At 30.4% G+C, this 26,825-nt stretch overlaps 3 protein-coding genes and 1 long non-coding RNA gene across 14 annotated transcripts in view; 2 read left to right on the forward strand and 2 right to left on the reverse strand.

Moving 5' to 3' along the window:
* Positions 1-8,674, reverse strand: part of LOC141452594 (uncharacterized) — a 51,576-nt gene extending 42,902 nt beyond the window's left edge. The window contains exons 1-2 of the long non-coding RNA XR_012457484.1: positions 8,287-8,674; positions 7,778-8,053 (exon numbers count right to left, since the gene is read on the reverse strand). This is a non-coding gene — a long non-coding RNA (uncharacterized lncRNA). The remainder of the gene's footprint in view (positions 1-7,777; positions 8,054-8,286) is intronic.
* On the forward strand, positions 1-22,557 carry LOC141452591 (uncharacterized). Of its 3 annotated transcripts, XM_074124893.1 has the most exons (6): positions 11,010-11,136; positions 11,794-11,921; positions 14,202-14,332; positions 15,941-16,108; positions 17,179-17,298; positions 18,554-22,557. In XM_074124893.1, exons 3-6 carry the CDS (start codon positions 14,219-14,221, stop codon positions 18,626-18,628), a joined length of 477 nt encoding a protein of 158 aa, XP_073980994.1. In that variant the 5' UTR covers positions 11,010-11,136; positions 11,794-11,921; positions 14,202-14,218; the 3' UTR covers positions 18,629-22,557. The 3 variants fall into 3 exon arrangements, with proteins under 3 accessions (XP_073980993.1, XP_073980992.1, XP_073980994.1); XM_074124892.1 differs by lacking the exons at positions 11,010-11,136; positions 11,794-11,921 and adding an exon at positions 1-153; XM_074124891.1 differs by lacking the exon at positions 11,794-11,921 and having other exon boundaries at positions 10,970-11,136.
* The window catches only part of LOC141452593 (zinc finger HIT domain-containing protein 3), an 11,226-nt gene continuing 3,539 nt past the window's right edge, over positions 19,139-26,825 (reverse strand). For 2 of the 9 annotated variants that reach the window (XM_074124896.1, XM_074124897.1), the window contains exon 6: positions 19,139-24,984. The gene's annotated coding sequence lies outside the window, so the exon portion shown is untranslated. The remainder of the gene's footprint in view (positions 24,985-26,825) is intronic. The other 7 variants (XR_012457483.1, XR_012457482.1, XR_012457479.1 and 4 more) reach the window with 7 other exon arrangements.
* On the forward strand, positions 23,005-26,678 carry sing (MARVEL domain-containing protein sing). Its single transcript, XM_074124890.1, has 4 exons — positions 23,005-23,154; positions 23,441-23,623; positions 26,296-26,436; positions 26,522-26,678. The coding sequence occupies exons 1-4, from the start codon at positions 23,005-23,007 to the stop codon at positions 26,597-26,599; spliced, it is 552 nt and encodes a 183-aa protein (XP_073980991.1). The 3' UTR covers positions 26,600-26,678.

Genomic DNA, 26,825 nt, shown 5'->3' on the forward strand with positions numbered 1-26,825 from the left:
TGCTGGACGATGAATCATCCTCTGATATCCGTGGAGGGGATCTAGCGGCTAACAACTTACACTTCTATCAAAGCGTTACCGTCAACCAACCAGTGTGCAAGTTCTTCATTTGTTTACGCTCTCTATTTTTTTTGATATTGTTTTTCTAATAAAGTAAGTATATATTTTTAACTTATTATTCTAGATTCTCAAGTTTATTTTTATAAGCCGTTGAACTAAATGAATTACTGTTAGTTTTGGTACCTATATCACTAAAGAATACTTGCCAAGCTAGGAATATTCTCAAGGTGGGTGTGGTCATACTGTTTGAAAATATATAATCCACAATTGAATTCAACGCGCATCATCATTAGACACTACAAATAATCCAACGTATTTTTCCTCACCCATGTAATAATCCACAGGTCGAAATACTCTGCGCTCTGTTGTCCCTTCCACTTGTTTACTTCCTTCTGGTCTTTATTGTTTATCTAATACTCTCTACTCTCCTTTTCCCTTTGGAACTTCCGTAGTCCAATGCGGCTTTAGTTGTTTATGGAATGAGGGTACATTAGAAGCTAGGACATGTCTAAACCCACGGGGCTTCTAGCACATGTAACAGATTGTTTATTGGTTTTATATATATTAAAACTGTGCGGTAGGACAGTTGTATAAGGGTTGACAGACACTTAACTTTTTGAACTGTAAGTTTTTGTTAAGGTTATATATATATATCAGTAAACTTCCTGCGCTGTGCAGTCAATTGGAACATTAATTAAGCAGATTCATTGAAGTGCACACAAAAAACTCACTCTTAGTCGAATCTGTAAACAGAGTTGAGCGACATCCAGCACCTATTCATCAAAGTCGAGGTCATCTTTGATATGAAACTCGCCTTTTTTTTTATCGAATTTCCGCCCATTCCTTATCAAATTGTTTCAATTAATTACTCTTGAATTCATTCTATTAATATACATTAATTTTATAAGTACTTTGTTTTTATGAATGAATTAATTATGGTATTCAGCTTCATAAGCAGTTTGGCATTTATTTGCTGCTAGTCTTTCTTTGACATTAAACAGATAAGAAATCTTTGTGCTGTTACACAAAAATAATTACAGAATTATTAATCAGTAGGGCGAGGTTTCGAGCTTGGTTTTGTTTTAATATTTCTTTTGTTGATTAAAAAGAAAAACACAATTTAGTATTATTAATCACGGAGAACAGATGTCCTATTTTATACATTCCATATCTCTGCGCTTTTGCAACTTGAACATTTGCTGCACATCTCAAATAATACTTTTTTTTTTCTAATGTTGTTGAGAACTCAGATTCATTACACTTCAATTTTTATTATATCTTACAATAATTTAATTTATTCGTCTCGAATGCATATGTATGCTTGTTTGAACATGATTGCGTTTCCTGGAATCCCTGTACATCTTTTCCTACCGCTTTTTGTTATAGTGACGTTTTCCTGGCAACTGAAGCGTTCAAACTAATTACTATTACAATAAATTTCTCATGAATACTATATCTTCCACACAGGCTTCTATCATGGCCCCTTCGTTACAAACTTATGCGGTACATTATGTTTACTAGAATAAAAGTTTGATACAGAACAGGGAAACCTGAGCACATATCTTCCTAGTATCCAAAATTATGTTTTCTGAAAAAAAGGTTTCAAATAAATGTGATACAACTTGAAGTTGGAAGTTAAAGGTTGAACTTGAAAAATAGGAAGTTAAGGCGTAGAAGCCATCTTGATATACCGAAATATAGAAACTTCTTGACGGACATGAAATGGAATTGAATGAAGCTTTTATCAAGAGAAGTTTGGGCGCAGCAGAGATTTTATTTTGGTTGTTTTGTTTACATATACGTTATAACTTACGAGTATATAATAAAATAATTACTCCAAATTTAAATTAAATTGAACGAAACCAGCAGATAGCCTTTCAAAGATAGGTATTCCATTGAAATTTTAATTCACCATCGCTAATTACACTTCTTGAAATCACTATAGGCACATAAAACTTTTATGACACATAAATGCAATTAATACCACAGAACTTCGTCACCAACTGATCTGTTCGTTCATTTTAATTCCCAAAACTCATTGTTGTTTAATTAAATAATTAAAACAGAAAATACATTAAAAATTTTAAAACTAATAAAGCCCAGCTACACTAGAAAACATACAAAATACATTGAAGGCTAAATGCATAATTCTTTAATCTTTTGACATGTCAGTCACCTTGGCCCGTTTTAGTTTCTATGAACCACCATTTTGTTTATTTGATTGTATGTTTCACTTCCATGAAACGTCAAACGTTTGAATGAACAATTCCATTAATCAAAGATTTTTTTGATTATCTTATGTAGGTATAATGACGGGGTTTATTCGCTATCCACAGTTGTACGACCTTAACGATAACTATTTCAAAATTTATGTGTATCATATGTTACAATGATAGTTATACAATGGTGCTTTTATTTTAAGGTAATTGAGGCTGTAGACGAGGGATAAAACCTATAACTCGAGTCTGCAAGTCAATGTAGGTTTTATTAGTACATGACAGAAGTTTAGATTTAGTTTCATGCGTTTTTCTAGAAGTCACTTGAGTATATAGTTGCGGTTTTTCACTTCGTTTCGCTTCAGTCTTGATGTTGGTCCCAGAACAGGCCTTTATCTATGTGGAGTCCTAAGATTGTTATTTAATATGAATTTGAATTAACTTTTAGTGACCGTAAAATATTTATATTATGGATTCAATTTAGCAAGAAATCGTTTCATAACAAAAAACAACTCCTTTTTTCCAACATTTCGGCAATTTTATTGCTTTCTTCTGTAACTCAACCAACTTCTTTTACTCAACTTTTTATGTAACTATTTTCTGTAACTCAACCAACCCGCATAGCCACGCCCTGAAGAAGGGAATAAATTTGCCGAAACGTTGGCAAAAAAGACGGAGTAGTTTTTTGTTCTGGACCGATTCCTCGCTAAATTGAATTGTTAATATTGTTATTTAAATTTGAATTCCCCTCTTCAATTAAGCAGGTGAATTCTTCGCAAAAAAAAAGAATCCTAATTGCATTGTCGTTTAATAGATTTCCTACAGCTTTTAAAAAATATATAAATTGTTGGTTTTTCATTGAATATAAAAGACAATCGTGGAATTATTTATTCAGATTATACGTGAGCGATCCACTTTAGCAACTACAGTTCCCCTTTATCCCCACATCATCAATAAAATTAGTTATTTTGACTGTAACATAAACATGACTTCAGATTGTTAGTTTATGAGAGAGGGAGAGATGTAAGTTGAGTGCGCCCGGTACATCCTACACTACACGCTGTTTGGCGATTTAAAAATAGATCTTACACAAGCACTAAACTATCGGCACACTGGAAACCTCATGACACACATTAAATTTAGCGTATTCGTAAATTTAATATACTTTGTTTTTTATTGCTTTAATAAGTTTTTTTTTATTCATATACATAATACAAATAATTTAACTCTAAGCTTACAATTAGATGTAATGCTACTACGGCTTATCACTTAAATTTTTAAACGTAAAGAATTTCTAAAAAATAAACTTTTTTATCTGTATTGATGCAATATTTTATAGATATATTATGAATTAATGTTAAAATTTAAAATAACATTTAAATTAAGTGAATGGAAACAAGTAAATTATTAACAACCCGAGAATTTAAGTTTCTATATATGAATTCCAAGTAACTTTAATTGTAACTGTAATTTGTCTTTTCACCCAACGTTACCTTTACTCTTCTAAATATGGTAAAACGAGGCCATATACTCATTTAAAGAATCGTTCACTAGGCCAAGGCAATCAGTATATCTTAGCAATCTGCTTTCATAATGGTATAAAGGTCTTTGTCACTCATATTTTTCATTAACTGTTTTTCTTGAGAAGCATCTTCGACCACACTGTTACAAATCATTTTTCGTTATGGAATGAAATAGGATATTCTAAGGAATTTACATATTATAATATATATATATTTCAATTTCCCAAAGGACTTTTAAAAAACAATGTAAATAAACCATAGTTTACTACAAAAACCAAACCATTTGAGAGGAAGTTAATAGATTTAGTTTTAGCTAAGAAGATTAGATAGGGGTGTGTCCATGAAAACTAGTTGAGAAAAAGACCACAATCAAAGTTGGGAGTGCCAAGCCAACTTGGGAGTGCAGCCAGCTGTAGAGAAGATGGAAGAAAATTATTTGGACTGGTTCCGGCTTGTGCTACTAATGAGTCCCAAATAGACGGTGAACGTGGCGTATAAAAACCAGGTTGTTGGACATAGAAAGAGGTCGTGGTGTTAAGGAAATGTGTGAAAAAAGAGAAGTAGCATAGAATGACAGAAAAATGTTGTTGAAGGATAGGGAAATAGGGTAGAAAGTGTGTAGAAGTAAGCTTCACATCGCTAGGCAGTAGACGTGGTCATGATTTGGATGATGGTGGTACATTTAGCTAAAAAAACTAAATATTTATTTCTGATGATCAACAATAATGACAAAATATTGAAAAAAGGCAACGAACTGTGGATAAGAGAGTAGGATTTCCCAGGAAAGTACAAAAACATTGTAATGGAAACTATTGCCTTGATTAGTTTCGGTACATCAAAAAGGCTCTTTCTTCCGCTACTAACGCTGTAATGAATGATCAGCGCCAGAGAGAAGGTACAGAACTTCCACAGGACCAGATTTGGTACGATATGTTTGCAGCATATTTCTTAAAGAATGGTCTGGAAGAGCAAATTGCTCTCCTGTGAAGAAGAAATTGCGTTCTTTTTTAGTAAAGGACCCTCCAAAAACTTACAAAAAAAAAAAAAAAATCTTAGAGGAAGGGAACGTATATTTAAAGAATCCCTACACTTAGAACCTGAAATCCAAGAAGGTTTGGTTGTGCAACGTCTAACCTAAAAATGCAATAACTTAGCACCGTAAAAATGTTTCCTAAAGCTTTATTTTCCAGCGAAATGATTCTCTTGAAAATGATTGTTCCCCAAATTGCTCTTCAAATTAACTTATTTAATTAGCCCCACCTGGTTTCATTAAAACTCTGGAAAGCCAAAAAAATAAACACGAAACCAAATAACGTTAATACTATTAGTACAAAAAGCATTACTCGGAAGCTATAAATGAAAATAAGATTAAAGAATAATATGTAATATGGTAATTAAACTGAAAGATCAAAAATACTAATGAGAAAGCACGTTACATGCAAATCTAAAAATAGCTTGGTAAAACATTTCATCACTGTTTAACCCGGTCATGTCTATTTATAAATTGACTGACCATTTCTATTGAACAAGATTTCAATTTAAAAAAATTAATACAGATAATTTTTTTTATATCAGTTTTGTGTTTTAAATAAATACATACTTAATACAATAATATTAAAAAACTTAAACAAAAAAAATTAATGTGAAATCTTGTCTTGACACTTGAAGAGTGGTTCACTTCAGAGTGCCTTAAGTATGCCAATATTAGTAACATTCAATAACTGAATGAGCTATATTAAAATTCTAGGAAATTTTAATGCAAAATTGAATAAATGTGTCAATGTTCTTCAAGTGGATAAATCAAGGATATTTGTATTTTAAAATATGAAATTCACCCATCAAATCGTTCAATACAAAAAAAATTAGAACGTGCAACAAAAAGTACGTGATATTTCTTTGTATGACACTTTACTGCCATAAAAATCTTAAAAAAGTTAAAACTGTTTTTATGCCATTCTTTACAAGTAGGATCTCAATGCGATTGATAAAAGGTGATACTTCGATGACAAAATCACCCTGCATTCTTCTCGCTATTGATTACGAAAAACAAGTACGTCAGTCTACTGTAAACATTGTTCACAGTTCTAAGTGACAAATTTGTGTTGGTTCTACATGTGAATGTATTTGCTGGAGGTAAAGAATGGTCTGATAGATTAGTCAGGGTTGCACCTTTTCAAATTCCCTTAATCAAGTTGACTGAAACAATAACTCTATTTTCTCTTACTGAAGTATGTTCTTGCCTTCATTACAAGTTTTCTTCCTATTTAGTGAGTTCAATAATGAATGCAATCGATTACTTGTAACCTCCACTGCAGCATCACCATCAATTTGATCCAAAATTTATAGAAACCATAACTTTCAGAATCCTCCCCTATTTGCACCTATTAACCAGAAATATAATACAAAACGAGGTTATATTTGCTTAATAATTATTATTATTTTAATTCTCCTTTCGCAATAGAGTCTCTTACATCTCACATCTGTATTGGGCAAAGCTCATTACTCTATCTGGAAAAAAGTTGCGGGCGCCAATAATCTTAGATGTAGACACGCCTTTATTAAAAATGATAATGACCTTTTTTCAAACTATATTACATAGAGAAAATGCAATTAAGTATTTCATGACAATGTAATATATATTACGTCGAATGTTATAAGAATTGTCCAAAACAAAACAGCTAACGATTATGAAAATAATCAGTTGAAAAAAACAAGTAAATATGTATACAAAAAAATTAGGTAAACCCTATAGATATAAGAAAATTAATCTTACTGGAAATTAAAGGAAAAAATCAAAAGAAATCAAATAACAGAAATTAAATTATCAAAACTAAGAGCCTTAATAAGGTATGGACACACACTAAGAATGGGAGATGACTGATGGCCCAGGAGTTGTTTGAAATGGTAACTATCCTTTAACAGAAACAGAAATAGATCGAAGTCTGGCTGGCAGCAGTATATCTAGGAAGATATGGTCGGCTGGTGACTAACTAGACAGAAAGATCAGGAAGGGTAAAATCCATTCAGGTAAATATTGAAAGAAGCCTGAGTAAAATGATAAAGTGATACAATAAAAGCAAGTTACTGTTCGATCAATATTAAAACACGCTCCTCTTTGTGAAGGCGGTACACTTCTAGCAGAAAACAAGCACTGATGACTAAAGAGCTCTTATCCTGAACTAAGGGCTAAGATTGTATGTACAGTCGGCAGTATAGTAATTCCACAGTAGTTGTGTAGTACAATAGATTAGTAATTAGTTAATTATATTCTAGGTGGAGAAGATAGGAATCTGATATGAAGCAGGAAGAATATTGGGAATGTTGGTATCGAGAGGGTCACTAAGGACAAATTATTGTAACTGCAGGAAAAAGTAACGCAGGACTTAGAAAACGGTGGTTAATCGCCTGCATTTGTGTCTTATTAGGGGACTAAAAAATAGCCTTTAGAGTCAACATAATACGAAGCTAATTTTGTCCTTCAGAGTTGTGAAATTGGCAGCGGTATGTGTGAAGTGAGATTAATTTTTCTTTATTTTCTTAAAGTACCGACTAATTTTCACACGACGGGTGCCATTCGTTTGAGAAGATATTGTTTAAAGAAGACCATATTTCAATTAGTCATTAATTAACTGAGAACAGCCCTGGCCTAGTGACATCCAACTTTTATCTCTAAGCAGCCTCCCTTCAATAAGGGAGTAATTTAATTTATTATTGTGATGGTAGGTACCATCTGTGAAAATAAATTAGTGAAACATCTCTGCATCTCTCGCTACAGAATCTTTATAGAGCAGTGATTGTGATTACAAACGAGTTGCCAACTTATGTCCGTAAAAACGGTTGATTACTTTGTTTGGGAATATCTTTCTTAAAATTGTTCAGACAACAGTTTTTTAAATTTTTAGAAATTCCATATTTTTAATTAAAAAAAAAAATGGCTAAAAAAGAAGAGGCTTAAAAACATCAAAAGGTCTGTCTTACCTGAGGCTTGTTTTATATTGAGATGATCAACTATGAGGTGTCCACTCATTGCAGTATGTTTCTGTAAATTTGCGTGACGTCAAATAGAAAGTTCTAAGCCTTGAAATCCTCATGTTTAAGATTTGGCGTCTGATGTAAGTTCGCAACAATTTCACACTTCTAACACTATCTTAAGGCACGATTAACCAATCTTTCAATAAACCTTCTCTTACCATGAAAAATGTCGAGAACTACAGGATTCAATCAAGATTTTACAATGTTCACAGCCTCTCACTGCTATAAGAGAAAATATTGTCACTTTTAAAGTTACCTCGTTTTTGAAAAAAATATTTTGCAATGTTTTATTCCCAAAGAGCATAAGATCGAAGTGTAAAAAAAATGCATCAGATCATCTCGGTTCTAATTTGAATCCTTAATTGGATTTTCAAACTTTATCATTTATTTTGCAATTATTAAATTTATTAAAAAATTATTGAAATGCATTTCTAACTTCAAACAAGTGCACTCACCTTCATGTTTACCAGAAAGTTTATATTGGAAGTCGTTTATGGGATCCGCATCATTAATACTACCTAAACAGGGGACATTTCAGACAATTCTTGAATCTAGATGCATTAAAAGAATTGCAATGACGCCAAGTTTGAAAAAATCGCGTATTAGGAAGTTGTATTTCCACTACTCAAATTTGTGCCAGTCAAAGAACTCCAGTAATTGCTTAACCTTAATTTTTTTATTCAGGATTATGTTAATTTCTTAATAAATTGCCTATAAAAGCGCTTAGGTAAAAATATGACATTTTTAACAGTCTTACAGAGCTATTGCTGCGATAACTTCGGTTGGCTCAGTGCAAATTAAATTTTTTCGTTAAAAGCTCTAATTTTACAAAAAGTAGCTTGCTCTAATATAGAGAAAATACATGGTTAGTTACTTACCATTAGAGATATTATGTTGACGTTATAATATGCGTTCAAAGTCGCTATCAACTTCAGTAAAACAGGAATTATGTCAGGCGATAAGAAATTTATGTTAGTTTGAGTATTCTTACGATAACTTTATCAATGGTTCTTTAAGTGTACAACACGAAAAAATTTCTATAAATTTCTACAGTATTTTTACATTAGCAGAGAAACATTATTTACGTTTTTAGCATTAAGAAAAAAAATTTGCTAGAATGGAGTGATCTTATTCAGTATGAGCCGTAATTATTTGTTAATATTCATCTAATCTTAAAAGATGTAAGGTCTTTGCTTTTTTGAGCTTCTCAAAATTGTTTTTATACAGTCACTTCAGTATTTGAGAAAGCAAAAAAATATAAATAAATATTTCCATTTATTTTTTATTTCTTGGAAATACAGCCGTAAGGCTGAATTTCCTTCAGCACATAATCCCTGGAATAAATTTAAATTGTCAAACAGCATGACAGTCCTGATTTCCTTAGTTTCTGAACAATTGCTAAACTGGGTGAAGTTAATATGACATTGTTGCTAATAATTATTTGGTATTACATTTTGTTATTTTTGTGAGCTATTGAATAATTTGTAATGGTCCAACACTTTTTTGATGTGTTCTTATCAGATGCAAACTAGATTGGTCTTAGGTGAAATCATCGAGAAAGATAGCATTCTGTGCGATATAGAAAGTAGCTTTGTGCAAATTAGGTCAACTGATAAATGATACCTAATTACATATACATAATGATAATATATTAAAATAACATATACTCGTAATAGCGTGGTGTGAACGGCGACTATCCAGTGATGGGAGCCGTTAGTTCTCTTAAACGATATGTTTACACAACTACCATCAACCATTAAATGATAGTGAGTTACCTCTGTTTCAGTCTTCCATGAGGGTTAGATGGGAATGTATGGAAGGATAGGTAAGCGGATAAGATGGTAGAAATAAAGATAGTTTTGAGAGAATTTTGGTAACGGAATTGGGCTAGTTCTGGAATGAATGGAAAATTTAGGTCGGAATGGATTGTGTTTTACGATACATAGAAGGGAGCAATGGTAATGTTTCTCAGGATGATGGATTATTGAGTTTGAAAGCGATTAAGGCTGGATTTTCAAAAATATGAGCATGTTAGTAAGGCATTAGCGGATGGCATTTAAATAAATTAATTTGTCGTGGTAATTTTGAGAAGCTTTACTATATTTTGTGAGGATTTAATTCCTTTTTCAAGTCTTAGCTTAGATACTAATCTTCAGGTACACTCATGAAGAAAAACATTTCTCTCCGAGTGCTTTGAACTACGTTTTTCGGTTCATGAACTTTCATTTTATAACTATTTTAAAAAGTCCATTTTGCTGTTCCTTCTAAGATAGCATTCCGATTTCTATTTAGTCATTAATTCCTGCCAACAACATAATCGTTCTTTAAAACACGCAACTGGTATCAGTCAGCAAGCAAAAGTCATGCGGATATTTTAAGACAGACGTTTTTTATTAATCTAGAAATGAGCATGTATTTTTACTGAATGGTTTCTCTGAATGCTCACATTCAATTCTACCTTCGATTTTCCAGTACTACCTCCTCATGGAGGCGTTATTTCAAACAAAAAATCAGAGGTTTTGTATTCTTCTAAAGTTTTTCGCTGTATTTCAGAAAAAATATCTCCGATTATTTCCAAATATTGTTATTTCCCTTTAGTTAAATATTTGTAGAGGATTTTTTTTTTAATATTAAAAGAAGTTACTAAATCAGTTTCCTTCAAGTATGATTTGAGTTTTGTGGTCCCGCCATGTATTGGTGAAGTTTTTATGCCCAAGGGATATAGTGTACGCAAAGAAATAGATTATGAACTACAAGAAATATGATTAAACACAAAGTTGTTTGAAAAACTTTTTATAAAGCTTCCTTCATCTATTCAAAAATTTAGTCAGGCCTAATAACTAGATAATTAAATACACTATAAACGTTAATACAGATTTTTAATACTTTAATAAATTTCAGAAATAAATAAAGCATGAAAGTAATAGCAAGCATAGCTAATACAAAAAAAAAAGTTCAAGAAAATTAGGGGCTGACCAAAAGTTAAGAGCTTTTAAAAAGCATTTTATAATAGAAGTTCATTGATATTATCGTAATTCCATTTAAATTTATAGAAAACAAAAATAAAAATTCAAATGTTGCTGTAATTGTGAGAAAATAAATAAGAAGGAGGGAATCCTCGATGGGAAGGTCATATTCACGTCATTCAATGTTCGGGCTTGACAGCGTTAATACTAGAATATTATTATCTACGTTCCATAACTCAGTGTATCAAGGGCGGTGCTGAACATCGAGGTGTTCGCGAACATGCATAATGCCTGAACTACAAAGGGATAAGACTAAGGTTACTTCGACTAAAAAAGCAGGTAACTAATATAAGTAAAAAATTTTGAGCAACCTTGAATGATAAACAAGAATTTTGCAAATGTATACAATAGCTGTTCTGTTAAAAAAAGCTAGTGAAATTATCGTTTAGTTCTGGGAACAGCTTAAAATTTGCGTTTGGCTTCAATTGGTAGTTTTTAAAAAAATCATCATACAAACCAAACATATTCTTTTACAAGATTAGTGTCTTCCCTTTAATTTTATATCTACAAAATATCAATCCTTGTTATCACAGAGAACAATTCAATAAACTTGAAATTTCGAATAGAATATATCATTCGGAAAAACCAAAAACTCCATAAATTGTTCTATATAGAACAATTGAAATCCAGCACTCCCATCTTTAATGTTTAACTAATCAGATAAACAAAGATGACTCATATTAGTGAATTATAAAGACTCTCATACTTGTGTGGCACTCAATTTGCAACCAGTAGATAGTAATCCTTGTGCTTATCATCTTAGCATTTTTCAATTTTTTTTTTAGGCTAGGCGTTTTCTTGAGGTTTTTAATTTAATTATTTATTAATCTAAATCAATATTCGCTGTTTACATTTTCTTACATAAATTTTCAAATTAATGTTTGAATTTCACATAATTTTAAATATATTTCATTTTTATCTTTTACACATTTACAGGAGTCCTGGATTTGGATATTTCTTGTTAATATTTAGAAAATTTAAGAGTTAGTGCTTTTTGTATATTATGATTAGTTCCACTCCATACTTCATACTTTATCATCAATAATCAACACAAGCAATATTAGGTATATACATATGTACTTTTTTATGATAGCAAATTAATAAATTATATGTTTCATTAAGCCTTAGACTAGAACCTAGTAGGTCTGAAAGCGCTTGACAGTCAAATAAATTACTGAAAAGGGCTAAATCTTTGTCCCCCTTAACGGAATCAGTCACAAAAAAAAAAAAAAAAAATTAACAATAAACAAAACTTATTTAAATTATTTTTCTGCAAATAATTAAATACTTGGTTTTTATTTATTTATTTATGGCGCGTCAAAACCTGAGTTCATTGGGAGGCCTGGGGCATTTTTCAGTGTACTGCCGACCTCTGGATAGTGTTTTTTCGATACAAACTACACTGTTTATCATTACCGGACTTTGAGCTGTAAAAGGCTCCTAGGAAGAAAATCTAAAGTTATTGGAGTCGAACCGGAATGTTTGCTTGAAAGTCCAGAGCACTAACTAATGTTGTTAAAAATGAATGTTACATATTTCTCCAGATAAATCTTAATTAACATTAACTAAGGGATAATAATATTTACCCTTAATTCGTACCATAACTGTTTATTAGATTTATCAAAATTTTCTTGTAAGATATCCATTTTACGTTCATTTTTTACTTCAGTAGGCCTTGCAAAGATCTACGCGAATTAAATATGCCCAAGTATTTAGAGATTTTGGAATTTCCAGGAAAATATTTGAAAGAGGTCAGAAATTGTTTTCCCAAAATCAATGAAGTAAAGCAAAAAGGCTCTTTTCTCAGATTGTTAGATCTAAAAGAGTGATTTTAGCTAAGAAATTAAGCTTCTTTATTCGTGGCATCCTTCTGACAGCATCTGTAGAAACGGATACTTTCACTAATAACGTATGTTAAATGGCCGAGTAGCTAGAAATTCGTTGGAGTTTTGTGATCATTTTTTTTAAAAAGGATTGGGAACGATTTATCCGAAATTCACGAAGTTGATATTAGTCTGTTTAAATTCCCTGGCTTCTTCGTATCTAGTCTAAAAACTTTAGGTTGGTTGAAACATACCTCATGAATTCTGAAACACCTCATATAAGTTGTCCTTTCCTATTAGATCCCAAGCTTATGGCGATGATGTAGTATCAACGTAAATGAATGAGTATCTGAAAATTCGGACGATTTCAAAACATGAGCTGATGTCAGCTCAGTTAGAAAATAAAAACAATTCTATTGCTTACTTTTATAGTATTAAAACAACAACAAAAACGTTAGCCAGGTTGTTAAACATTTATAATGCTTTAGAAGTTACTCATCAAACCAGATTAGCATTTGACTTAGTGAGAAATCTGATGTCAATATTAGTCATATTATGACATCATGCTTATGCTATCAGTGATGGTTGTATAAAATATTCGGATAATTTTTGAAGGACTATAACTTAGAATATTTTAAATATCTCTCACTCACCCAGATGTGTATTACATTTGGAAAGTCAAAGGTGAATACATGTATTCAAAATTTAAAACCGATAAAGCTAAATCAAATGTTCCACAATAGTAAAACAAAAAAGTAGCCAGCTTCTGTAAAAACAACTTGGAATATTTACTAACTTATTATACTTACATTGTTCATTTTATTTTTCAGAAAAAATTTATACAAGAGAAGTTCCCAGGGAGTCTTTTTTTTTTTTAATTTACTTTCTTTTAAGATATAGGAGATAGTATTGAAGTTATAAAAAATTTCTAAATTAAGATCTTACCAGAATTGTTAAGCACAAGAAAAAGTTCATAGCGCACGGTCTGTTAAGGTTTATCGCAAAAATTATATCTCAAAAATAAAAAATCTCACCGTAATCTTAACTGGGCATTCAATGTTGTCGTTAAAGCTATGTCTTTATTTCATAGCTAGTTCTCTCTATTACAGTCTTAGTTGTGTCTTTACTCCCTTACGATTTAATTTTTTAGGTGCTTCTGCCGTAATAAGTTAGAAAAAGAAAACTCAAAGCCAGCACTGTAAGGAGGAAAATTTGGGCTTCCACTTGTTAGCCGAGCGCAGAACCACTTAATTTAGGTTTATCGTTGTTAGGCTTATCCCAATATTTCTTTTCAGTTTTAAAGGATCTGGTTGAGTAGTCTTTCAATAGAATGAAAGAGAAATGGAAAAAATTATAATTGATGATAAACATAGAAAATGACAGTTCCTTATATCCTGCATAGGTATTGCTTTGCGTTTCTTTATTATACAGACACCTGTTTATTCTTAAACGAAGCCATTTGTTTAATAGAAATAAATATTTCGAATCTCCACTAAACAATTGTTTCTTTATTGCTGGCAGGTCTAAAAACATCCAGAATGTCTCACACTGTGACAGTGACTAGAACTACAACCACCACCACAACATCGGCGATAATCCTCAACACTGGTTACCTGAAGACACTGCCTGGTCTGCTGAAATTATTTGAAGTTGTAAGTATTTTTCAATCACCTTTCATTGGTTTTAGAAGTCGGCTGTTCATTTTATTTAAATAAGGTTGCAATAAATATATGGTAAAAAGTGACTCTAACAAATTTTGAGGTCATTTGGTGGTTTCATCTTTTTTGAACGTTACGATTTATTCAAGATAAAATGAAATACTATTATCTAAATTTTGGGAGTGTTTCACTTCTCGTTTTCATGTTTTTGGAAGCCTATTTATTCTTTGACGATGATCAGTTTAGAAAAGTTTTTCAGTTAATAAGATTCCTTACATCTTTAAATCTTCGGTCTACTAGCAACCTTCGGCACAGCAGTATTACTTTGTTATTTTTGGTAGTTGCAATTTGGATGTAATACTTATTTGCAAGTTTATCATGAATCAAATTATTTCCAGACATTAAGTTATATGCGAGTAATTTATTTGCAGTTTCAAATAATCACGGATACAATGTCCTTTCTATAGTAAAACCTGTAGCATGTCCATTTTATATGTACTCGTATAAGTGAAGAAGTTTTCCTGCTATTTGTCATCCATGTAGATATTCAAACATAAATTTTACATCTCCTGAATTACTCCAAATTTCAAAATAATGTTTCTTCTTTGATTGTACTAAATTTTCTTGAAGAAATAATCGACAACTATTTAATCTGCTCTCAAAGATGCGCACTGAAGTATGAAGTCATTACTTATTTTTTATTTTTTTCACTGATTAATATTAAATCGTGTTATTTGCATTATTAAATCCCCATTTTTATGACTTTCTTTAAGAATAAAGAAATAATTTTTTTTTGGATAAGAAACATTAAGATACATGCGTTCTTGTTGGGGTTCGTTGACCTCACCACACATCCCTTCTCTGTCCCACTTAGACCGCCCACAAGTCAATACCTACAAGCTGAGCCCTTTATCCACAATAACATCACTATCTCAGTGCTTAGAAATTGAGTTAATAATAAAGTGAAGGAGTAGACCACAACTATATTCAAGTTTATATTAGTAATAAATTCTGATAAACAAAAGAGTTATCAAATTATAGCAAGAATAATAATAAAAATGAGTTGGCATAAAAATTGAAAGTAGTTCCTCACTTATGTTAATATTACTTTGTAATGTATTTTAATTTTATTAATACGTGACTACTCAAGGAAATAATGTTATTAATTAACTCCACAAATTAAAACTATTGTAGTTGTAAACTACAATTTTTCATAGATTGAATCACCACAATTCAAAATTCCGTCTGAAATGTTGGCATATTAGTATACATGCCCTTACACAAGCTTCTCTAACATTCAGAGGACACTCATCTTAAAATTAGTTATGAGAGCCACGGATTGGGTTAAGTGAAACCATATGAAACACTTGATCAACATCCTTACTGTTTTAACTATATACTTTTCAGATGTAAACATTCTATGAACAAATTATAGCATTTAAGAGAACTACAGACCATAATATGCTTTGGTAGAATGAAGTATTTTAACCATTTTAATCTATTCACATAAATATAAAGAATTTGTAGTATGTAAGTTAACGTTTATTTAATGTTATCTAATAATTATAATTGAAGTCTGTTGATACCATTTTTTTTTTCCAGTTGGTAAGCGGAATATGTCTTGGTTTGCTCATCTACTACAGGTCCAATTACTACTTCAACGAGTTCTTGTTATGTGTACTTACCGCAGTGTTCGTAGGGAGTACATGCCTTTTACTGTCATGTATACTATCTATTTCTACTGCGACTATGATAGCGAAAACTATGTATGTAAGTATATGAACTTTCTTTTATCTATTTCTGGAGATGGCAATTAATTTTAAAGAGAGAAACTCGTTAACAATATCTATAATCATAGTAATATGAATAAGAATATATGAACATATTTAAAATCTCTGGTTGGAGCAAGGTGCTGTGTTGGATGCTAGTACTCAAGAAAGCTGAGTACAACATATCTTGGCAGCTAATGCGCCATATATAAACAACAAAAACGAAATACAGACATCTTAAAACAAAAATTAAATTCTTTAATTACGAACTTTTTATATTTTAGAGCTGAAAATTTACATTACTAACTTCCGCCAATCACTGTCGTTCAGAGGAGCCAGAAAATCTCCCCATTCTAATTTCTTAGTACCATTTCAATATAGAAAAAACCGATACATAATTATATAAGTATATCATCTTTTCGGAATAGTTACACAAAATTCATTTTTGTCTGTCAGCAGATCGGTCCACAGAATAATTTAAGACCACAAGTTCTCTCACTTTCATGATTATTGGTCTAAAATACCTTGTATTTTTATTATTAATGTAAATTCACCTAATTCTAGTTTTAATTCTTTATTTATATTGTGAAATGTAGCTTGAGCTCTTTTATAAATCTGCATATTTTGAAATTATTTTTTTAAAGCTTCTAGTTTATCTGACCAGGCCAGGAGAATATTGATAATATTTTCGGTACAACTCTGGCTTGTTAGCTGAAGTGGAATCCGGTGGCACTTTACGTTAAGAGTATTCTTTATCGTAAGAAGCTAGATACCACAGCTAGGCAGACGTTTAGTCTTGAATGTTTAAGGATAAGGTCTAGTTCTTATGAAATACTGTTATCTCCAGTGGATACCAGTAATGTTAAAAAAGGAGAGGTTTTAGCTGGTACTTTTTCAAGGGAGTAATTACTGTACTTGCATTTCACCGACCAAGATTTATTCTCGCTGAGTGATGTACAAAAAGGTAGCCCCGGCAAACAAATAAAAAAAAAATGGTCGGTCTTACTGTAACATAGGCGACTTTTCTGTTTTTAAAATAATAGTAATAATTATTTACGTTTTTTCTTTCAGGAATTGATATATCACTTCGTAGCATTCATTTTGTGTTTAGTTGCTTCCATAACGTTGATGGTGGAATTAAATCGTACAAGTCAGTATTCATCATATTACAAGCCCTATTTGACAGCTTCAGTAAGTACATTGAACTATTTACCGCTTGCTAAATTTAATTAAAGTTTATTGTTAAAACAGAGATATGGGATGTGAAGCAAAATACATTTTAACCGAAACATTTACCAGCAAAGTAATTAATAAACCCAATAATTAATAACTATATTAAATAATGTGTACAAAAAGAACTAGTACTAACTGCTAAAATACCATATTGGTATTTTTAAAAAATAAGTGCACACTAGAAACAAACGAACTGTTAGAGATCCACAAAAATAAGAACAAAACGCTGACGCCGTGGCGCTGGTGCAGCCAGTTCATTCCCTGGAGGGCCAATCTGGGTTTTTCACCTTTCAAATCAAGGACTCTTTTTCCATCTTTTGTATTCCTGAGTTCGCCCAATATTAATAATTAACTCCATTAATTATTAAATGGTAACTATCCTCAATGACAATTAACGTACTGTTTTCGTCCATGTCCACAGACACCCATTCAGTTGCTTTCAAAATGAAAATTTTTTGGGGGGTTGGATTTTTGACATAATTCATCCAAACTAAACGTTGTCTCTCTTATAAAATGAATCATGGAGTTAGTTTATGAATATTATGCTTAATTTCAGAAGACTGAACACTGCCCAGGCAAACGTTAACTGTACATATATGGGAAAATTTACTGCGAATTACGAAAATCATGCATATTAATTAGAAAAATAATGTAATTAAATAGATTAATTAAAAAAAAATGGATGAGCTCGTACGAGCGGAGATCTCGGGTTCGAATCCAGCTGCTGTTTCTTAGATTTCCTCTTCTTATGAGCTTAGCCCATTGTTTTAGTGGTTGACAGGGCACTGAAAAAATTACGGTCGCCAATGACCTCAGATGATGACGCACATTTAACAAAAAAAAAAAGTATTTGATTTTGTAGGTATTGATAATCTAATTTAGATTTCACAATACAAATAAACTAAATGAAAAATTAACGGGTGGAACTGCCAATTTTTTTTTTGTTTACGGTGTGTAAATTGTTTAAACAACCACAATTGTTTACGGTATGTAAAAGTATACATTGACAAACTGGAACCTTAGATGAAACGCGACTCTTGTGTTGACAATCTTCTAAGGAGATATGCTAACTCTTAAGTTAGAGAAAGAGAAAAAAAAAAATGCAATAAGACTTGTTGCTCAAAGAGTATGTTTGGTATACCATTTGGTAAGATCCTTTGAATGGAGCTTGCAATAAAAATAATAAAAACATGAAACATTTTTCATTTTTCAGATCTTGGGATTTGTCCTGACAGTTCTATACCTGGTCAGCATGGTGTTCTCCTACAGATCGTACAGAGGATTGTAAATTATGAAATCGTGGCGCTAGGAGTAGTCACCGAGATCTTAAATTATGTCGTATTTAATGTCAACCTTTTGTCTTGTTACAGTAAGTTGAAGAATGATATAAAAAAAAAAATGCTTTAAAGACAGAATAGTTCATTAAATCATTCAAAATTATGACTGGAATTTAATTATATTGAGAAAAGGTATGAATAAAAGTAGACATTTATTTGTAAACCTTTTTTTTTTTTTACATATTTAAGTAATTAAAAAAGTAATAGACTGATTGATATTAATATGTTTAAAATAAAAAAATGAAAAAAATGGGCCAGAAGTAATAATGAAATGTGAGGACTTATTGAGACAAGCGATTAATAGAATTTTAAAGAGCTAGAGTCAATATTGTCCTCAAATCGAGGTTTCCGATCTCTGTTAACTTATTTGGTTTTTAAAACAAAATTTGATCATAATACGAAGCAGTACACTATATTCCTGTATATTTATCAAACAAAATATTATCATTAAAATTTTGAACTTTTTTTTTTTTACATCAGAAATCGTTTTAATAATTTTTTTTTAACTTATCGGAGAAAAGTTCGTTTTCAAGAATTTCACTCAAAAGATACCAGATTGCCTTTTACCTAATGCAATGTCCAATTTCTTTTGTTACGGATGGAGGCGAGAGTCATCTAATACATATTCATTGTACAAAATGATTTTTAAAAATGATCCGTAATTTTAGCATTAATTAAGCTATGTTAATGAACATTTCTTTATTTTCCGTAATTTATTGCTGAATACAAAATTGTATTTATTTTTCTAGAACTTTGAAAGTATTGATACAATAGCCTTGCATTTATTTCATCGGAACTGTATCTAAAATAATACTAAGAAATAAATGTTTATTCTTTTTACTAAAAGAATATTTTAAAACAAGAGAAAATTATATTTATACTTATTTCATAGTTTTGAAAAATAGTCATTGTTGAAGAAATTTATATATTAATATTTCAATTTTTGAACGAAGTTGATAAAATCTGTCTAATGTACCAAATAGATGGTAATTTGGTCTTTTAAGCGCTTTGATGTGTGTTTACGCCCTTTAAGATACGACACTTTTGATGTCCAAGGATTACTTATTATTATTACTATAAAAAGCCACAAAATGTGAGGGACCTGAGCCTTCAGAGGCGCTTTATTTTAAAGTTTAGTATTTATTATTTTTTCTGTTATTTTGTGAGCCACAGTTACCTCCAATTGAGAGTATCTTAAACATTTTCCATACCTTATCCTCATTTTGTTTTTTAAACTAATTTGGTGAGTTTCAGTAAAGTGATTCTTTAGATTCTTATAAATTAAAGTGTGCAAATAAACAGTTTGTTTTTCTGTATTTAACTTAGAAATAATAAAACTAAGAAAGACTAAAAATCTCTACAATTATACGCAAACAAAAAATATTAAAGCTTTAATCTGTAATGTTGTTGCGTGGGAAGCTACAAATTCATACTTAACGCAAAGTAAAGGCAAAAAATGAAATAAAATTTATAAAAAGATAATTTTTTATTTCTAAAAACATTAACAAAGAATATTTTTCCAAACATCAGAAATACAGAAAGTTGTTTAATTAAATATATATACATATATTCGTGCTGCACTATTAAAATATTAAACAGTACAAATTTGTTAATTTTCACCTTTTCATGTTGCTGTTTTCATTTAAAAACCATTTGTGTTAAAATTTTATTAATTGTAACAATTTTAAACTTTATACTTATATCTAATTTGTTTTTAAAATAAATGTGCAACATTCTATATATTATTTTTGTATTTAATTCTTGTACCTTGAAGAACTAAAACTCGAAGGATGTGAAGTAGATATAACGACTTCTTTTTGATTTACCTTTTATTTGATAAGACTTGGTAATTCTTTCGTGTTAGTTTCTCAAATCGTTTCAATAGCAACGATACTGTTAGATAACTAGATAGCTAGTTGGAGTGTGCAAATAAACATTTCATATTGTTGAAGATAAAAAAAAAAGATTGAAATTTATCTAATATTTTTTATATTTGAATGAAATATGTTTACCTTTACCTGATTAATGGTACCAGATATTGAAATATTTCAAGCGTCTCATTTCAAATCAATCAACTTTCTCAGAGCCGAATTTTTGTAACATATGTTAGTTTCATTAATATTTGTGGGTACAGTTATGTGCATAGTTTGTGCAGTAATAGATCAACCAATCTATCTTATCTTTCTTATGCTTTAATTACAGGATTGTAATGAATTGTAATTATGATGAATTTCTCAGAATTGACAAAGCAGTACAACAGCTCTGTGGAGAGAAGAGGCTCTATAAGAGGTGGATAACACCTCTACTCAACTCTCAAAAGTTAAAAAGGTTTTAACCAAATATTTTAGCATCTATTTAAGAATAGTTCTTGCACAAAATTTAATGAAATCAGCTTGAGTGGGGTTGGTTGTGTGAAAAATCACAGGAAAGCTAAAAAATTAAGAAATAAAAAGAATTTAAACTTTTTTTACAACGATGAGAATGCTGCAACTACATACAATTTGGTTAGAGCAGTAGTCAAAATTTTTCTAAACAACCTGACGATTTATTCTCTCAAGATAAATGAAAAATCCATCTTAGATAAAAGAAAATAAGCAAGCTGTGTGGGTCGAAATTATTGAAACAGTCTAGCAACATCATTAAGCATTATTGAAATAGACGCTTCCACGGATGATTCACTTAGGTGAGATTATAAATTTCAAGTTTATCTTTTCTAAATGAAATTCTTTTATCCAATTTATTATTCTTAAGAAGAATACTCTGGTTAAATAGAAATATTAAGGTTTAATCAGATAAGTTTACTAAAAACCTCTGCCTCATTGTGATCTCATGGCATCTGGTATATGGAAAAAATTGAGAAGAATTCTCTAAGAAATAATTTTTACAAATTAAATTTAGTTTATATATGATGATATATACCTTAAGCCGTTATTGATAAAAACTGTGCAGTCAAACGGCAAATGTCCCAGCTGATCCCTTTATTTTGTTCAAAATGAATATTTTTATTTATTCAATGGGATTCACACTGTAATTCAACTGAAGTAAAAAAATGAATGAAGTTATTTTTACATGAATAAACTTGTGGATAGTTTCCCACAATGGAAATAGCAAAAATATGAGGAATCGTTGGCTACCAAAGCGATAAATAGGAAAAGAGAAATAAAGTCATAAAAAAATTACTTTTGTTTTGAAAATTCGAAAAGTATAAAATTTAATGGTATGAAAACATACATATAAATCTCAACTGCCATGTTCGTTAAAACACATTAGTTTTAACAAAACAAATAATCTGTATTTTTTTTTTTAATTAATGTTTTGATCATCAAAGTTCAATGTTTATGTTATGGCAAGGAAAAATAAAGAAAATATGTTTGAAGGAAGTGGCGAAAAAAAAGACAAAAAATAAAAACTCTAAATGACAAGGGGGAACAAAAATAAACCAGACTACCTCCCAAGAGTTCAACGTTCAAACTGTGGATAGACACCTGACGCAGTAACAACTATATATCTATCTAGTATTATCAAGTAAGTTTATTTCTTGTTTTGAGTTGTGTTTGTTTCAATTATAAAAATAAATTTTGTAATTTTGTTTTTTTAATCATTGAAGGCAAGAACAATCAGTAATAAACTCTGCTGAATTCCGATATTTTCCAACTTTGTAACCATTAATAATTCAATGAAACATAAATTATGTTTCAGATTACCCCAACTGCTAAGATAGTAGTGTCTTCTCTATTTATTGTATTGTATATTTCACTTACCCTTTTATTGCTAAACGAAGTAAATAACAAATGATGTTGAAGCTACAATATCTGATCTTTAGAAATGAACTTGAAACAAATATTCAAAACAAAAAAAAAAAGGAAAAAGAAATCACCACGTTCTAAGAAAACTTACCATTTTTAAGAAATAATTTTAATCATTTGGGAATAGCCAATATCTGAAAAATTGTTTTGCTGTAAGGAGGAGCTATTCAAATGTTCTTTTACCCAGCAACAAAACTGAAAATATAAATATTTTTGAAACATTCTGGCAATCAAAATTTAGTTTTTTGAATATTTAAATAATTATAAATCCTTTTCTGGGTCTGCTGCCTTCATTCTATATATCATTAGCCTTTGTCTGGACAATCTTTCTTATGATAATCAAATAATTGTTAAATATTCAAACAAAAGAAAGCAATATATAAACTAAATTATTCAAACTTTCCTTGAATTAACTATGAAAAATAAATAGTTCTGACAATGAAATATACACCAGCTTCAAATACTTATGTTATAAAAAAATAATGAATAATTAATTCTTTTTCAGAACAAAGATTAGAGAAATGGGCACGAGAATAATTACTCACAGAGCGCCGCCAGTTATACAAACAGTAACCAGAAATGGTAACAATTCTGGATGTACCTGTTGTTGTTCCTGCTTACATTTAAGTTTTTTAAAAACACCACCAGGTCTCTTTAAAATTGCTGAAGTGGTAATTTAATTCGATTCAAGTGATATTTTTCAGTGAATAATAATGAACAGTCGCTAATGATCTTGCAATCAATAAACAAAAAAAATTAAATAAACAGAACAATTTAAGCAGTGATGTTTGTTTTTGATCTATTTTATGTTTTATATTGTTCATATATTTAAGCGAAAGCGAATTTCTTCTGAATCCATTACATTTTATACTTCTAAACTTGAATATTTTTACAAATTTACCAATTTAAAGTTTTTTAGGAACATCATACTTAAATATATGTATGTTTTTTCAACAGGTATTGGGTAGCATGTGTCAATCGATGATGATGAATTTTGGAACTGGACAATCACAAATAATTGGCATGTCTTTCACATCGTTGCTAACCACTAATTCAGCCAGTGTGTTTACTGTATCGCTATTGTTACTCTGCTACATACTATCGGAAACATCCTATAGTCTCATTCGCTCTTCTTTGTTTGTACGTATTTCATTTTATTTTATTTATTTATTTTTATTTTTTGCAGTATTACAACTTAAATTGAAATAATTTCTTGAGTTTTGAGGAATATGACTTTAGGCAGACTTCTAAAAGTGAATGGAGATTCACTAACCTAGAATACTACTTTAGGTGGGTCTAATCCAGGGCAAGGGAACAGCATTAATAAGAATCAGTTTCAGAATATAAAATATGTTTTTCCAACGAAAGATTGACAAATTCCTAATGAAACAAAACAATAATTTAAGAGGATACACTCTAAACGCTTGGGTGGGGTTCTTAAACCTGATACCCAAGCAAAATTAAGATGAAGTTTTCTTTTCCTCGATTCATAAACTTAAAAAAAAAGAAAAAGGCATAAACTGTAATGGAAGCCATTATTTCTTTTAATATAAGTTAATGACGGTCTACCAGACTTCAAAGAGAAGTACGATAAATCTACCAACATTTTGAACGCACAATTTAGAAACCTTATCAGTGTACAGACGAAATCCAGAACGAAAAAGCTTATCCCTGAAAATGAACGCTAAGAAGCTGTTGGCACAATTGAGGGAAATGACAAATGGTATGCGAATAGTAATTTGGTAATTATGAAGGCAAAAAAGAAAGCCTAATCTAATCACTGTTCCCAGTCCAGCAAAAAAAATCTGGTTGAAAATAGTTCTTTAAAACTTTCTAGTGTCGTTGATTTTTCATCCGTCTTATAGATTTTTTTTTTAACTATGACGAAGTGTATTCAACTTCTTATAAACTAGAAATATGCGATATTATCAAGCACTATGGATACAATCCTAATTTAAAATGTGTCTAGTGAAAAGCTGTAACAAAATATGTCTCTTGTATTTCTATTTAGATTGAGATACTGATCCTGATAAAAATAAGTTAATGTTCAAGCAATGAAATTCTAGAAACTCTTAATTTTGTATTCATTAATTTTATTATTATTGGATTATGCAATATGAACACATATTCCAATAGTCATTTCACAATGGTCTATTGTCAACAAACAGAATAAAAATAATTAACAACTATTATTTTGATGAACTGTCAAAAAAAAAAAAGTTCCACTCGTAATTAGATATTGAATAATCCGAAAAGTTTATGCTTTAAAATTCTATTTTTTTCCACTGTAAATTCCATTTACTATTCTTTATTAAGGAGGAGAGACTTCAAGATAGTTTTCTGCGAGTCAAATTCACTTTAACCTCTGCACTACTTTTGCTATTAGACTGTCTTTAGGTACTGACCTCCGGACCAGTTAATGCCATCCAAGATAATTATTTCCGCTCCAGAAGCTGCCATTCTTTCATCATTCGTTGAAGTTGTAAAGTTTCAGGCATTCACTATAAAGAAAACAAAAGAAAAAGTTGATCAGATTTTTGTGAATATATTGTCACATTGATCAATTCCAAATTGTCTTCAAAAGCGCATAGCAACTTTTTTTGTATATATGTTTGGTAGATTATAATAGATTATGAGTATGAAAATGCAGACTGTAGTTAAATAGGATTCAAAGCTCTTCCAGGAATGCCCCTAAAATAACTATTCCGACTTAAAAATGTTGAAGCTACTCATTTACTTATTTTGAAGGTTAGGTTTCTACATAATCTTGCAAAAATAGTTTACGCGCGGCCGCTATTTGTATTTAAAGACAATTGCTGAGAAGAACAATGAAATTGTGTACTAGTACTTCTAAGAGAATGTTATTGTTGTTATACAAACGTCAAGACATCAACCATGAACATTCCAAGCTAGGCAGCTGTTTGACTTTTACTGTACTATTTTATTTTTATTTTGAAGTATATTTTGCCGCCTCACTCAATAATCCTTTCCCTAAAAACGTTTACCTCTTGGAAGCCACGATATTAGAAAGATATCATTAATTATAGATGGTTAATTTAAATGATTTTAAAGGGAAGCATAATTAACAGTTAATTCACAAGCAATCTTAAATAATCTAACTGTAGGCCTGGTATTAAGATAGTAAAAGGTATTAATTTTAAGAAACTGTTCTGTAGCAATAGAGCCTGAATCTTTGCTACAAAAATACACTTCACTGTAGTTGTAATACTGGCACATTACAAAACAACTAGCTCGAACTCTTATTAAAAAAGATCGCGGCTTAAAAAAGAAAATAAATAGCCAATCTGCCTTAAGGAAGAAAAGATGTATTAAAACTTTATGTTTAATTTCAATTTTGATTTTGATGATCATGTCATTTTCCGTCCCGCAAGAGTTGCACGTCAGATGAGGTCCTGATTTCGAATTGGGGAATTCGAAATAACTCCATCATAGATAGTTTTGTAGAAACTTTAGAAGGAAATCTCAATTAGCTTTAATAAAAGTAAAAAATTATTAAAAACAGAAATGTCTTATAAACATTTCTTTTCTTAATTTATAAATATACGCTTGGTGTATTCGTTCTAGAAGATGAATCTTGGTAACTTTGTCAACAAACAACACAGTTCAGTACATTGAAATTAGTTTTCTATGAATTGAAATTGATAAAATGCATTTCTGATTGGTTTCTTTAATGAATAGTCATTTTTAAAATATATTCACATTGAAATCAACAATTATTCATAATTCCTAATATTATAGTAATAATGTTCATTATTTCTTTCTTTGGTACTTAAAAGATGTTTTTATGACAGGAAACGCTGTTCAACTTCAGTGTAGCCTTTTCCTACTGCAGTGCTTCCACATATCTCGCAATATCTGTAAACCTTTACCTATATCCACTTTATCTGGTCACCCTTGGATTTATAGCGTATCCTGCTATGATAGCTGCTTATGTAAGTCATTGCATTTATTTTTAGTCTCATATGTTTCTATTTAAACAAGTAATTTAAATGAAATGTACTTCTAACTTGATTCCAGATGATGGGTTTTGCGCTAGGTGTTATCCATGCGGTTGACGCGTATTATTGTTATAGGCATTATAAGGGTTACAGATGATTGTAACATTTCCAATTTTGAACTTATTTTTAAAAAAATAATTTTTTTAATGCAAATACACAGAAAAAGTTTCTTTTTTCCTAAGATAAAAGAGTTTTAATGAATTCCCCAATCATCCTTAAAAAATATAGCATAAGACCGAAATGAAAGGAAAACTACCCAAAATTTAATTTTGAAGTTTTTCAGTCAATCCCATAATTATAAAGCTTACACTATTCTTATATTT

This window comes from Rhodnius prolixus, unplaced genomic scaffold (assembly GCF_049639745.1).
Source record: "Rhodnius prolixus isolate KJV_2025 unplaced genomic scaffold, Rpr scaffold_3, whole genome shotgun sequence".
NCBI classification, from domain to species: domain Eukaryota; kingdom Metazoa; phylum Arthropoda; class Insecta; order Hemiptera; family Reduviidae; genus Rhodnius; species Rhodnius prolixus.